This window comes from Myxine glutinosa, chromosome 3, assembly GCF_964187855.1.
Source record: "Myxine glutinosa chromosome 3, kmMyxGlut1.1, whole genome shotgun sequence".
NCBI lineage: Eukaryota > Metazoa > Chordata > Myxini > Myxiniformes > Myxinidae > Myxine > Myxine glutinosa.
In genome coordinates, this window is record NC_136263.1 from 53,219,216 (window position 1) to 53,235,117 (window position 15,902).

Here is a 15,902-nt window from a genome sequence, read left to right on the forward strand (position 1 = left end):
GTCAACCCCCTGGCGTTAATGAAGCGGTCGACCGGGATTCGAACCCAGGATCGTAGGATCCCAAGCCGGCACCCTAACCGCTAAGCCAACACCAGACAGACAGGATCCAGACCAGAACTAAAATCTAATCAAATTTTTCTTGTCACCTAGCCAACTCATCCACCTGGTTTTGTCATACCTCGTCCACAACATTTTGATATATCATGCTCTCTCAATCTCTCAATGGTGAAGAATCACTTTTTTTAATTCTCACATCCAGATCCAGATTCAGATCTTCACCAAAATCGAATCAATTCATCCTCGTCATACACTCAAACCAGTCCACCACATTTCATCAACGTCCATTCACAACTTTTTGAGATATTCTGTTCACAGACAGAGGTGAAAAACATAACCTACGTCCAACTTCAGTGGCAGAGGTAATAAAAAAACCACCTTTAGAGGCCATTTTTCCCCACAAGCGGGGGTTGGCCTTTTTCGGGCACCGTGGTTGTTGTTGTTTTTCGGTCCCCTTTTTGAAGCAATGTTTTACGGCCGGATGCCCTTCCTGCCGCCAACCCTTTTTGTCGCCTTTTACGACAAACAGGGAATTACCAGTGAACTGGTACTCAATTAGCCGACCTCGGAAGGATGAGAGGCTGAGTCAACCCCCCTGGCGTTAATTCAGTGATCGACCGGGATTCGAACCCAGGATCCTAGGATCCTAAGCTGGCACCCTAGCCGCTAAGCCAACGCCAGAGGTAATAACAAAACTGAAAACCAGGCCTACCCTCCGTCAATATCTCTTCATGGCAGCTATTGTCTTGGTAAAAAGTCTGACCTTTCGAGTTTGTAGCCGCATAATTTTGCCTCTGATTTTATAAGATGTGAATATGCTTGAGCTCTGTTGGATTGATGGATTTGCAATACCGGGTGAGGCTGGAAGAGAGATGAGCTGGTTGTGGAGTTGCTTTTGAATAAAGGAATACTCAGATTCCGAACATTTTGGACGTCTTTTCACCACACACTTAAAGCTGTCTTAAAACTTGTGGTGATATCAAATCTGATATTCCAGAGACCGATGTCATTATCCTTGAAGGAGCTGCAGTTGTCAACATTGTGAAACCAGCTGGTGCCAAAACCTTTGATGACTATGCATTGAAGTTATTCATACCATACATCCAGGGTCAAATCAAAAGGGCTAGTCAAGTGGACATATTATGGGATTGATATTTTGAGAACAGCCTGAAATCACAGACAAGCAAGCATACTTGTGATCAATCACAATCAAGCAATCACAGAAAATGAGCTAGGATAAGAGTTCAAGGGTCAAATTGCCCACCACAAACTGGCAGCAGTTTCTTCAAGTTGACGACAAGAAGCCGGAGCTCTTTACCTTTCTGGCAAGGCATGCTGCGCACATGCATCAAACAAGCTGGTAGTTGCCACACGTGGACCCAATGTTTTGTATAGTCATCAACAAGACAAGCCAGCTTTCTCCTTGCAGCCATTAAGAAGACCCACTTCCCATGCCTCCTCCCCCAATGCCCTCTCCCTCCCACAGATCTCCCGATATCCCTGTTCTCTGCTGTTGTGCTTGTGTGCTTCCCTCTCTCTCCCAATCTTGTCACCCGCTCCCTTTATTGTATGTTTTGTGTGTCCGTTTTTTAATATTTTATTTTTGTGATTAATGTTAGCTCTTACCGGAGCTTCAATCTCGTATACAAAAAAAAACAAAAAACAAAAAACACTAGTTCCCTGTACATCCCTGTTCACTAGACTTTCTCACCACTGGGTCTAAAGGAGTCAAAGGCCCTTCTCATGTTCCAAGCCTGCTGTATGCAGGCTGCGGCACAGTCATAATTTGCCTCTTGGGGTAAAACAACGCATGCGATACCCGGAAACTCATGATGAAGCTGCCACAGCCTTTCAAGCAGTTTCAGAAGCACCACTGCAGACGACAGTTCAATCCTGGAGCACTTCACAATTTTACCATATGACCGAACAAGCAGTTTAGAGGACATCAATGAGGCACATTACAAGCTGTTTGTCAAGTGAGGACGAGAGATGGAGGAAATCCACCGCAGCAAGGATGCTCTGATGCATCGCATCCACAGAGCTGTCTATCAAAGTGGCACTACTGGGGGCAAGTACTGGAGGTAGCCCCAAATAGGCCATTGCAGGCAGACTGAACCTGCACCAACCCCAACGAGTTAAAATCACTGTGGACTGGACAACACTTCATCAGGTGAGGCAGTCTTCACGCAAACTTTTGCGCTTTGGATGCAAAAAGGGCAAAAGCAGCCCTGAAATGTACAGCTTTGTGCCAGTGCGGTGGTGACTGTGATGACTAGTCCAGTGTCCTATTACAAGTATATTTCATCCTCTTTAAGATGAGTGAAGCTCGATGGTATGCACGTTACCCTTGATATGAGATCAACATTATGATGAAAGCACGATGCTTTAGGTAGTATGTCCACATTCCACAATGTGAGAGCATGCATCGTTTACTGCTCATACCTGACAACATTTGATGATATTCAGAAATATGAGACACCATTTTTGGATAGACACCATTTTTGGATAGACACCATTTTTGGATAGACACCATTTTTGGATAGACACCATCTTTGGATAGACACCATCTTTGGATCGACACCATCTTTGGATCGACACCATCTTTGGATCGACACCATTTTTGGATCGACACCATTTTTGGATCGACACCATTTTTGGATCGACACCATTTTTGGATCGACACCATTTTTGGATCGACACCATTTTTGGATCGACACCATTTTTGGATCGACACCATTTTTGGATCGACACCATTTTTGGATCGACACCATTTTTGGATCGACACCATTTTTGGATCGACACCATTTTTGGATCGACACCATTTTTGGATCGACACCATTTTTGGATCGACACCATTTTTGGATGGACACCATTTTTGGATGGACACCATTTTTGGATGGACACCATTTTTGGATAGACACCATTTTTGGATAGGCACCATTTTTGGATAGGCACCATTTTTGGATAGGCACCATTTTTGGATAGACACCATTTTTGGATAGGCACCATTTTTGGATAGGCACCATTTTTGGATAGGCACCATTTTTGGATAGGCACCATTTTTGGATAGGCACCATTTTTGGATAGACACCATTTTTGGATAGATCAGATTTTTGGATAGACACCATTTTTGTTACTGTATCGTCTTTAGTTGGGAAGATATTAAAGAAAATGTGATTTTAGCTCGTAGTGGCACCAAAATGGCCGCTAAGGCCGACATGGTGCATTTTCCCGATGGCTCCACATCTGAAATCATTCAGAAGGACAATGTAGAACTGTGCCAAGTTTAATCATTTTATGATGAAAGGCACAATTCCTTGAAATTTTGCACAAATCGACTGAACCAAGAGCAAGGAGATAATGGAGCCACAAAAGCAAAGGTTATTTGAACAATGATACATTGGGTACATCCTTAAGGGACAATCTCCGTCATCCTCCAATCATACTCCCATCAACCCCCGGGAGTGTCATGCGATGGATGACTAAGGCAACATCGACGTCATCGGTCTGGCAGAACATTAAAAATTACCTCTACAGAATACAATGCAAGTTGAGTGAATGCTGGAATTGAATAGACGCTGTTGTCACTTCAACCATCCATGCCGTGACGAAAGGAAAATAATCAGAATAACAAGTTGATTGGCCATTGATCGGTGCAAGTTAACCAGGTTATCTGACATTCAATTAATTGTTTGACCTCACTCCCCAAAACAAAACTTCAACAACTAGCCGAGGAGAGAGTATGTACATATGTATTTGGTTATTAAATAATTAAATGGATAAATAATAAAGAAACTAGAACGGCCCTCGGTAGAGAGCATACCTCAGCCAGGCCGAACAGTTTTTTTTTTTTATCCCAATGATGGGCTGTATCTGGATTCGGACCTGAACCAAAATCGAATCGACTTGTTCTTGCCACTTAACCAACTCATCAACCAGGTTTTGTCATAATTATTCCATAACCTTTTAAAATATCATGTTATATATCGCTTTCCGCCCGATCTCTCAATGAATAAGAATCACTTAACAATTAAATAATTCTCGTATCCGAATCCATGTTCAGATCTTCACCAAAATAAAATCCAATCTTCCTTGTCACACCCGCGAACGGTACACCAGGTTTCGTCAGAATCCGTCCACAACTTTGAGATATCGTGCTCTATGCCGTTTTTGGCTCTATCTCCCAATGGTGAAGAATCACTTTAAAAATTATAGTAGCCGGATCCGGATCTTCACCAAAATCTAATCATTTGGTCCGTGTCACATGCACTACCTCTCTGCCAAATTTCGTCTGAATCCATCAACAACTTTTTGAGATATGTTGTTCACAAACAGACAGACAAACAAACACACAGACAGGGGTGAAAACATAACCTCCATCCACCTTCGGTGGCGGAGGTAACAATGAACAACAATATTGCCACTGCTGTTGTCTGGTTGTCAAACCAAACTCTCAAAGAGCAATATGGTTCATAAAACATCGTAATCCATTGTGCAGATGTCGTGTCACTGTTCACTCTCCTCTAAGCTTTCCCACCTGGGTTTGAATCTCTGATCAACTCTAAACTGCCACCCTGGCATGCAGGACAAGGCATCAATGTGTGCCATCCCTCGGATGGACGTTAAACTGGAAGTCCGAACACCCCAAGTGTTAAACTGTTAAACACCCCAAGGTGTTTGATGAAAGATGATGAAGATGAAGAAGAGGAGGGAGGGGGGGAAGATGGGGGAAGGGGGAGGGGGCAAGGGGAGGGAAGGGAGCAAGAGGGGGGAAGGGGGGAGGGGAGGGGCGGGGGGAGGAGGGGAGGCAGGAGAGGAAGGGGGTTCATATAATATGCTGGTGGGTGAATGTGGCGTTCATCACGTTTCAAAGTGAAGTGTGATGCCGATCAGGAAGAAGAAGAAGCCGTACTACCAGCTTCGTACACTTCCGGAATTGTTTGATTTATTTGTATTCAAATGTCTGGTGATTGTTTTGTATTTATTTATGCGAATGTGTGCTTGTATATAACTATCATTAATTTAAAAAGGCTTCAGCACTATCGAGCGATTTTTTTTTTTTAACTCCAAAAAAACGAGCTTTTTATTTTCAAAAATTTTTTTTTTTTTTACCTAAAACACTCCCAGGCACTCACTGATGATCCTCTGAAAGTTTGATGAAGATCCGTTCAGCCATCTCTGAGAAAAATGGCAACACACAGACCAACAGCTCTCTTATATAGTAGATAACCTTCTTTATACTGTGGCGGATTAAATATAGATATTAAATATGCAACACAAAAAGAAAAAATCTGATCTCATCGAATCTAATCACCCTTAACCGTGTGAATCCAATCGATTTGCGACCAATATCGAAGGTGCACGAGCCAACTCCGAATCTCCGATGTGCTGCGACGCACCAGAAACGCATCGTCCAACCAGGAAGTTGTATGAATGCAGTTCAAAATGTTTTGGGAATGATATACAGAAGTTTAAGAAACCCAAACTATATATTTGTTGTTCTTCAACGTACAAGTACAGGACACGCGATTAGTACAAAAAAACCATTTCCTTACGGATTACATATATTTGTACAATAAAATAAATAAATGTCTTGGAATTTAATGGGTTTCTCATACCAATAACTTTTTGAACGTTTCCCTCGTGTTTCTTTTAAAATCCTCTTAATATATTTCAAGCAGTTACAAAGGCAAAAACAGAATCTGTGGCCTATCCTGGCCATGCCACAACCCCATAAGAGCATCTTGCACAACACAGGAGTGGGCAAGGCAAGGAAAATGTAGGACATGTGTATGCAAAAAAAAAAAAAAAAAATTGGCCTCAGGATGAACAAAGATGGCACACGCTTTCACACAAATCGAGATAATGATGCAGCTCGTTGGATTTCATGGCCCTCGAACAAATCGCGCCGCTTGAAAATAGGTTCAAATACACACGGAAAAAACAGTGCCATGACGCAAAACGTTGATGTGCCAGGGAATGGAATGAATGCAAGTGTGTGTGTGTGGCAATTGCCGTTTCGAAACATTCCTGGTGCCACCTGCTCAGACATATCAAACCGATTCGAGCGAGCAGCGTGTGGCAGGCTGTGGCGCTTCTCAAAGCAGAGAGGCGGCGGCAAATCTACGTGAAATGAGGACACTTGGATTCTGATTGAATGCCAACAATTACCCTGTTCCAGCAATCGCTGAGCCTTGGGCTGGCTGGCACAGTATGCACTGTACAGCTTGAAGTGGTCGGAGTAATAGAGGAAAGAACCGCCAAGTGAAAAAAGCACGCGCTGCAACACACACGGAGGCAAACACATGGATGAGAAACCAAGCAAGGTTCCTGATGTTAATCTATTGTTGCAAACGAAACCAGAACGGCACTCAGTGGAGATAACACCTCCGCCAGGTAAAGAGTTTACGTTTTGTATCCTAGAGTAGATCAGAAAATCACAATACAGAATCACATTTAATCAAAATCATCCGTCCACAACTTTTTGAGATATCCTGCTATGTATCGTTTTTAGCCCCATCTCCCAATGGGGAAGAATCACTTAAAAATTTAAAGAATTCTCATATCCGAAATATCTTCACCAAAATCGAATCATTTCGTCCTTGTCACATACGCAACCGCTCTGCCAAATGTCGTCCGAATCCGACCACAACTTTTTGAGATATCTTGTTCACAAACAAACAGACAGACAGACAGACAGACAGACAGGGGTGAAAACATAACTTCCATCCACCTTTGGTGGCGGAGGTAATTAGTGCCTTTTTGTCATTCATTGCCATGGTGCAGGTGACTACGCACATTTCCTGATTCAGGCAGCAGTGATGGCTCGTTGTAAAAGCACCACAAGGCCAGGAATCGGACTAAAGGTCCAACATTATTTGAACATCCAAAACAAATAACGAAGAAGCTTTGGCACAGGGCGAGACTATTTGGACCATCGAGCCATTGACAATTTCTTACAAAACAAAGGTAACATTCGTGCATTACATTTCGCTTATCATGAATGAATGATCGTTTTAAGGCCATTTCCCCCGCTAGAGCGGGGGATAGCCTTGTGGGCCCCATGACCAAAAGGTTCCCTTTTTTTAGGCAATGTTTTTTTATGGCCGGATGCCCTTCCTGACGCCAACCCCTTAGTCGACTCTTACGATGCGCAGGGATACGGTGTACCTATTCTAAATCGGGGTACACACCGGGATCATTCATCCCAGGAAGCTAGTACTCAATTTGCCGACCTCGGAAGGATGACAGGCTGAGTCAACCCCACTGGCATTAATTCAGCGATCGACCAGTTATGATTATCATGCAAGTGAGTCCAGGTTATCATGCAAGTGATTAATTTGGTCATGGGAAATAACCATGGATTTGCTCTTATAAAATACAAGCCGAAAGCACCCCGCGTTGCCCGGGTTCTTTTTGAATGAATTTACGACTATAATTCAGCTTTTACTCGCGGCCATAGAAGATTGACAACTATAATTCAGCTCAGCTTTTAATTGCGAAATTGGCCCAGCCCGGCCGAGGCAGCCTCGACCGGCCTCGCCACCTAGCCTAAAACCTTCCCGGGGCCCGTTCCCACATTTTTAGTTCTTTTTGAACGAATTTACTACTATAATTCAGCTTTTACTCGCGGCCATAGAAGATTGACTACTATAATTCAGCTCAGCTTTTAATTGTGATATGGGCCCAGCCCGGCCGAAGCGGCCTCGACCGGCCTCGCCACCTACCCTATAACCTTCCCGGGGCCTGTCTCGACATTTTTTGTTTCAGAGGTTTCCTCCTATCTTTCACCGTTCAGGAGATTAGCGCGTGCAGACAAACAAACAAACAAAAACTTTATTTTATATATATATATATATAAAGAAGATACTGTGCGCCTCCAAAACAGCTAGATTGACATCCTTCCTCAAGGATGGCACGGTCTTTGCTTAATCACCATATAAGAGCATTGCACTATAATTTATATTTACTTCCAAACGAACTCCATCAAGGTAAGGTCCCTCCCCCCTCCTCCACCGCCTCCCCACCTCCTCCCACCATCACCCTCCTTTCCTTTCCTCACACCCCCCACCCCACTCCCAAATAATCTCAACATACAATATATATATATTGAAATAGAAAGCAGCACACTGAGTGATAAAAAAAATAATTATTTACTGTTGCCTGATGTTTCAAGAACCAACTGGTTTCCCTATTCAGATGCAGTATGTGCAACCGTTCCCACTGGAACTTAGCACCACGTCATGCTGATGCTGCACTTCTCAGTCCGTTCTTGAAATGTCAGGCAACAGTAAATACTTTTCATTCTTTGATGCTCAGTGTGCTGCTTTCTTTTTCATACAAATCTTTCACCGAATACAGATAACAATCACACACACACACACCTCGTTTTTTCATTTCTGTTCCTTACAATTCTATCCCTCTTTCACACACACACACACACACACACACACACACACACACACACACACACACACACACACACACACACACACACACACACACACACACACACACACACACACACACACACACACACACACACACACACACACACACACACACACACACACACACACACACTTAATTAATTGTACAGTATCGGTTGTTTCTAAACTTAAATAATTTAAAGGATTGTTGTAAATGATGTTAATTTCACAACATCCCATATTCAACTTTATTTAAAATTTAAATTGTAAACCTCAAACATAGTTCCTCCACCTAAAGCAAGAACCTTAACCCGTAAGCAACTGACTAGTTTCCCGACTGCATGGATCATCAGCTGGGCACCGTTCTTCCTCGAGGTTTCAATCCTTTCAGCCCAGGACCTCTCCAAACGGCGGATCCACAACCTCGATCATGGATCCACATCAATTGATGGTAAATTAGTGGATCCACAACCTCAGTTGCGTCCAGGCAGTCAGTCAACCCATCAATGCAACATCACTTATCCCAAGACACACACACACACACACACACACACACACACACACACACACACACACACACACACACACACACACACACACACACACACACACAAAGAGACACAGACACACAGACACAGACAGAGACACAGACACACAGACACAGACAGAGACACAGACACAGACACACACAGAGACACAGACACAGACAGACACACACAGAGACACAGACACAGACACACACAGAGACACAGACACAAATAGGACACAAAGACACAAAGACACAGACAGGCAGACAGACACAGAGACACAAAGACAGACAGACACAGACACGGACACAGACAGACAGACACAGAGACAGAGACACACAGACACAGGCACACACAGACACACACAGAGACACAGACACACACAGAGACACAGACAGACACAGACACAGAGACACAGACAAACACAAACACACAGAGACACACAGACACACACACGCCCTTATTTCTAAGTTGAGCATATTTTCTCAAATTCGTACGCGGAACTGTCCCAGCTGCGTGCAGCACGTTGGGGTTGGGGCCAATGCAAGGCCCTGTTCGAGGGTCTGCAGAAACTCCAGCTGGAAGTTCTGCAAGCCATTCAGCTGTCCAAAGAGCACCTCGTGCTAAAGAAAGGGAATTATAAGAGAGAGAGAGAGAGAGAGAGAGAGAGAGAGAGAGAAAGAGCGAGAGAAAGAGCGAGAGAAAGAGCGAGAGAAAGAGCGAGAGAAAGAGCGAGAGAAAGAGCGAGAGAAAGAGCGAGAGAAAGAGCGAGAGAAAGAGCGAGAGAAAGAGCGAGAGAAAGAGCGAGAGAAAGAGCGAGAGAAAGAGCGAGAGAAAGAGCGAGAGAAAGAGCGAGAGAAAGAGCGAGAGAAAGAGCGAGAGAAAGAGCGAGAGAAAGAGCGAGAGAAAGAGCGAGAGAAAGAGCGAGAGAAAGAGCGAGAGAAAGAGCGAGAGAAAGAGCGAGAGAAAGAGCGAGAGAAAGAGCGAGAGAAAGAGCGAGAGAAAGAGCGAAAGAGAAAGAGAGGAGAGAGAGAGAGAGAGAGAGAGAGAGAGAGAGAGAGAGATGAGGAAACAGAGGGAGAGAAAAGAAGAGTAGAGGAATAGATTGGGGGTAGTGGTGGAGGAGGGAAGAATCAAAGAAGAGGAAAATAAATAAATGAGGGGGTGGGGAAGGAAGTGAAAACAAAGGGAACAGAGGTTGGAGAGAGAGGTAGAAAGAAGACGTGCCAATGCAGAGAGGGGAGGTGGGGGGCGAGGTGGGGTGGGGAGGGTGGGGAGGGGAGGGGAGGGTGGGGAAGGGAGGGGAGGGTGGGGAAGGGAGGGGAGGGTGGGGAGGGGAGGGGAGGGAGGAGAGGGTAGGGGGGAAGGAGAGGGAGGCAGGGGAGGCGAGGGGGAGGGAGGGGAGGCGAGGAGGGGGGAGGGAGGGAAGGATGGAAAGAAAGACAGAGGTATGAAGTGTGAGAGTCATGACAAAAAAGGAGAGAAAAGGAGTTTTAATGTATTTCATAAGCTTCCCCAAACAAAAGCAATATCACAATGCTTTGTAATTATGGCGGTGTGAAATAAGCACGCACGGATTCAAATCCACCTTTGAACTGGATGATGTTACCTGTTCCGCCGACAGATAACTCTCGTGTTGCAATGGCCTGACGTAAACCTCCTGCAGGGTTTTCAAATCCTGCAAAGCACGTGAGAGCGCACACCACTCGGTCATCCTCCACCCCGATAGTTTCACCCGCACGATTAACGATCCTCCATCCTATTGTCATCACATCTTATAATCCTAACCTGTCTCAATCTCATCCCTCCCCTCCTTTTCGGGAATTCCAACAGCACTTCGGGCAATCTGTCAATTCCCTCCATTTACTCCACCAAAACGTTCGAGGACCTGCATTGGGCATCATTTTCATGAAAACTTTCCTGGACCAAAGCCAAACATGTTGTAACGCTTCTCAAACTCCCATGTATTATTTCCCGTGTGCTGGAATGCAGGAAGACCACAGTGCAAGGTTTCCCTTCCTATTCCCATCGGATAATGTGATCGCTGAAATTTTTTATCACATACAACCTACACTCCCTCACTCTTCCATTAACCACCATGCACGCACCTTTCATCATCACACCCTCCATTGCAGCTTAACCCATTATAGGTACGACTGTTGACCTTTGTGCTGTCCTCAGTTTATACACAATTACCACCATACATCCTGATCCTTCATAAGCATTTCCTAAAAGGAATAACATCTCAACTCTCACCAGCAACACCACCCACCCCTACCACATCGTTCGGCAGTCCCACCATCCCCCAATTCCACCACTACTTCAACCTCTCTCCTTGTTCTCCCCCACTTCTTTGCTCTCCATAATCATCATTCTGATACCCAAAAGTTCTAAGGCCTCAGTACTCCCAAGAGCGCCCAGTTAGTTTTGCGAGTTAAAAGGTTCTCTCTCACCTTGACGTAGCTCCTCTCTGTCTCCACCAGTTCGATTATAACCTTCCACAGACGGTCTGCATCCGAGAGCTGTCCAGGGGGTGACTGTTCACCCATGCCTGCGATTTTCTCTTCATAAGCTCTGGTCTGTCCCGGCAACTGCGTACCCTGCACGGACGACGAGCATAATGGGAGCGGAGGGAGAAAGAAAAGGGAATGGCGGGAGGTTGATGTCAACGAGAAGTGGATAGGAAGAGTGTGGCATGGTGTGTATGGAGCAGGAGAATGCAGATAGAGTAACGATGAAGCGGTTCAGTGTGACGTCAATTCACCCCTCCACCACACCAACCTAACACAACCCCCACCGACTTCCCTTCCTCTGCTGCTTTACCTTCTGCTTCACCTCCTGCAGCCGCTTCCATCTCACTACATGCTCACGGCATATCCTCAAAAATCATTTCCTTTTTTACGCCGTTAAAAACATTTTGTTTTCCACTCGAAATGATCCTGAGATTATACCTACCCAGTCATGCATCAACTTAAAATACATTTCACAGTTCAGAAGCTCCACTGACGAGGCCATACATACAACACGCCAAAATCAAAATGCCACCATTTTCCACCTTGCCTGAGAGGACACCCGCTCGAGGGTAAAAGGCAGCCGTGGGGTCCGTCTCTCTACCAGTGGTGCGAGTACGGCGAGGCACTGCGACAGCACACCACCTCTTGCACCAGGGAGATCCCTCCCTCTGTGCTCCATGCACGCTCAACCCTCCCAACATCTCCCCATTCCCCACTCCACGGGCAACAGCCAACAGCCCACTCCCTAACCAGACGAGCTCCTTCACTCGGAGCATCAAGGTCGAAGGGAAATGCACTCCTCCGGCAACAAGGGTACTGGATTTAAGTGCTCTGCAATTGTGGATCGGACGTAAGGCCAAATTGTAAAAATATATAATTGCAATCAGCCAAAAAAAAAGAAGGGACACACACACACAAAATAAACATTATAGGGACCGGACCCAAGAACTCATGTTGCACCAACACTTAACCGTGCGTACACACATTGAAATACAAACATATTGACATTGACTCGGCTATAAACGGTGGAATGCCATAATTTGGATTTTCATCTGAGCTCTGTAAGCTTACAGGATTGGCAACAATTATTTATTTTTTAAATCACGTGTTCAGCAAACAACAATGCAGACACGTGTGCACTCGCAAAATGTACTCCTTCCCTGTGTTCCCTGCATGCTTACCCTTCCCACATCACCCCAATCACCAAAGCACTCGGTCACACATGCGCAGCCCTTTTCTTAAGGAAGGCTCGATCGCTGAAGGAAAAAAAAAGCAGAGAAGGCTGCGTTGCATAAGAGAAATAAATTGGAAAATTTTCTCGAATCTTCGAAAAGAATCGTTATCATTGCAAAATGGGCCTGGCAAGCCAACAGAGGTGTCCATCTCAGAGCTATCTAGACTGAGTTTGAATCTCGATTCGACTGTACAAAACTGCCATATTCCTGGTATTTCACAGGCAGGGAGATTCATCCACGTGTTTGCCGTCCCTTGGATGGATGTTAAACTGGGCGTCCCATGTTATCACTGGCACCTTGAACAAATTACGAGTTCCTTCCACATTCAGTCAAATTTCAGAGGCCTGGCCAGCCAGGTCGTGAAAGGCATAGGCCATAAACTTTCCCCGGCTAACCCTACAGAAGAGAATTATTGGGGCTGCAGAGGAAGGTAAAAGAAGAAGTTAGAAGTCAAAAGAAGGAGAAGAATAAGGTGGCAATAGTGGTAGTAGTAGTAAATTTTTATACCACATGATACAAGCACAGAAATACAGGCCACAATCAAACCCACTAGGACAGGGGAAGGTTAAAAGTGCTTTCTATTGAAACACCAATTTAACTTGCGGAAAGGAAATGAAGAAGACCAGAGTGCATAACTTGCAGTCAAAAGGCCACAATATAAACAACTTATAATTATATGTAATTAATTTTAACCAAACTTGGTAGTGTAATGTTCAGAGCGTCCACTCTGAGTCTGGGAGGTCGGCGGTTCAAATGCAACCCTGTCTGAGTCACAGGAAAGACTTGAAAACATGAAAAACTTAGACTTAAAAACTCCCAAAAAAACTTAGACTTCGACCTTGCTTGTTGTGTCCAACTATCAACCTCCATAACCTTGCTCCTCCACGTCCCTTGATGATCTTGCATACAAAACCAAAAAACAAACAAAAATCTCAAAAGCATTACTCCAATTTACTGTGGCCTGACATGTTCTCCTGCCATCCATACATGTTGACAAAGACAAGGAGCCATGTATTAATTTTGTGTGCCAATGGCATGGAACATTTCCCCCCTCCACTCCCTTTACTCACGAACCTCTTTCTCATCCCCCAGTCCCCTACCCTCCTCTCTCTTTGTCAACATCCATCCATCTTCCTTTTCTGAATTTGAAACTCTCACGTGATCCGTCCTCTCCCTCACCAACTATATGTACGTAATAAATAAATGTACCCAAAGTAGAGCCAAATGAATGTCACGGGACGTATGCGATTCATTGGACGGACTGGGCGTCTGCGTGGCAGAAGTGACCTCATTGAAACTGTTTGAATGGATTCTTAAAGATAACTCTTATCGGCGTTTACCAAGAGTGCGAACAAAATGAGGAATGTTTCCAAGCAGGAAAAGCTGTGCCAGCGAAGCAGTGGCGCGTTACATCAACACAGCCACTGCCCATGACGCCCTGCAAGAACTTAGGGTTGGCTCAAAAAGGGCCGAGTCTCTTTCACAAGGGAATATGTGGTGAAGAAATGGGTTAAATGGTTTTGGTCTCGTTTTTTTTTTTTCTTCTTTTTTTTTGTATACTGAATCGAGGCTCGTGAAAGAGCTAACATTTATTTCACAAACAAATCAACCAGACAAACAAAATATACAAAAAGAGGGAGCGGAAGACAAGATGGGGAGAGAAGGGGAAGCACACAACCACAACATTTGAGAGCAGGGAGAAGTGTGGGAGGGAGAGGGCTTGGGGGCAGGAGGCATGGGATGGGGAGGGGGGGGGGGGGGGTGAAAGAGGTATAAAACACAAGGGGACCGAAATTAGCGGGGGGTAGAAAAGAGATGAAGGTGAAAGGTAGAAAGAGATGAAAAAGGTAGAAAAGCTGAAGTTTCGGAAAGCTTCCAACTGGGGGGAAAAAAAAACCTCAAAAAAGTTTTTTTTGTTTGTTTGTTTTTGCTTTTCTTTGTTGGAAGTAATGAAACCAAATGAGCCGAATGGCATGGCAATTTGAGTTGCAAAAAAAATGAAAAATAACTAATAATAACGAGACGGGCCACCTACAACTGGCCACTTTATAACTGCAGGCAATTGTGACCGGGATCCAATCTACCCCGCTTTGATACAATCCCGCTTTCAGCGTACACGTGACCCATGACGTCCTCTTCTTCTTCATAAAATGTTTAAAACATTCTGGGTGTCAGACCGTGCGACTGATCATGTTGAAATTTTAATCATGTATTTCCCTTGATGACTAGAATATACTTGCAAAGTTTGACTTGAATAGCTTTGGCAGTTTCAGAGAAATACGTATTTCTTTATTTATTTTCGTTTGATCCAACATAGCTGTCCTATGTTCAACAACATAGCTGTCCAACATGTGACCTATGATTTATTTGAAAACACCCTGGTATCATCAAGGTTTAGGGAACATGTGTGTGAAGTTTCCACTTGACCTGCCCAGCCGTCCCGGATGAGTTGATTTTAAAGGGGTAGGCTTTAAAAATGTCATACCTGCCAGAACATGTGACCTATGAGGTTAACATTTACACCCTATATTCCCCAAGTCCAGTCGATCATGTGCATGAAGTTTCACATCGATCTGGTCAGCCATTCTGGAGGAGTTGAATTTTAAAGTTTTTATGTTCAATCCAATATGGCTGCCAAACCACCTAAGCGATGATGTCATTGATTTACATTCTCTTATATTGCTGAGTAGAACAAGCACAATAAATTTCAAACTGATCGGATACAGCGTTGTACTCGTCGAATTATGGCGTCATAATGAAGGCACCTATGATGTCATGGTTAACATTCGTATTCCCCATGCGGAGTATTTTACAATGAACCATGTTTCAATTTTTTCCATTGAGCGGTTTTGGAGATAGAGGTCCAAAGTTTTTCCATTTTTTTCAAAGATGGCGCCCGTACCATGTGACGTCATAGTTATCATTAGCATATTCTACATGAGTAGCCGCATACCATGGTGAAAATTTAGTGCCAATCGGACTAATAGTTGCCGAGGAAATGAATTTAAAATGGAATAAACCCACAAAAGTCCACAAAAATCACATGGACGAATAACAACAATAAATAGGCGAGATCTTTGTCGGCGAGGTCACGTCTTTTCGAAGCTGTCCATGCGCTCACGCTTTCGAAGTTAAGTAATT

At 44.4% G+C, this 15,902-nt stretch overlaps 1 protein-coding gene across 10 annotated transcripts in view; it reads right to left on the bottom strand.

Moving 5' to 3' along the window:
* LOC137423563 (rho guanine nucleotide exchange factor TIAM1-like) overlaps positions 1–15,902 on the bottom strand; it is a 209,775-nt gene that overhangs the window by 26,390 nt on the left and 167,483 nt on the right. For 7 of the 10 annotated variants that reach the window (XM_078774029.1, XM_078774038.1, XM_078774030.1 and 4 more), the window contains 4 exons: positions 11,467–11,613; positions 10,602–10,691; positions 9,511–9,636; positions 6,229–6,337 (listed from right to left, as the gene is read on the bottom strand). In XM_078774029.1, the coding sequence (XP_078630155.1) occupies positions 6,229–6,337; positions 9,511–9,636; positions 10,602–10,691; positions 11,467–11,613 (472 nt within the window). The remainder of the gene's footprint in view (positions 1–6,228; positions 6,338–9,510; positions 9,637–10,601; positions 10,692–11,466; positions 11,614–15,902) is intronic. The other 3 variants (XM_078774035.1, XM_078774036.1, XM_078774037.1) reach the window with 2 other exon arrangements.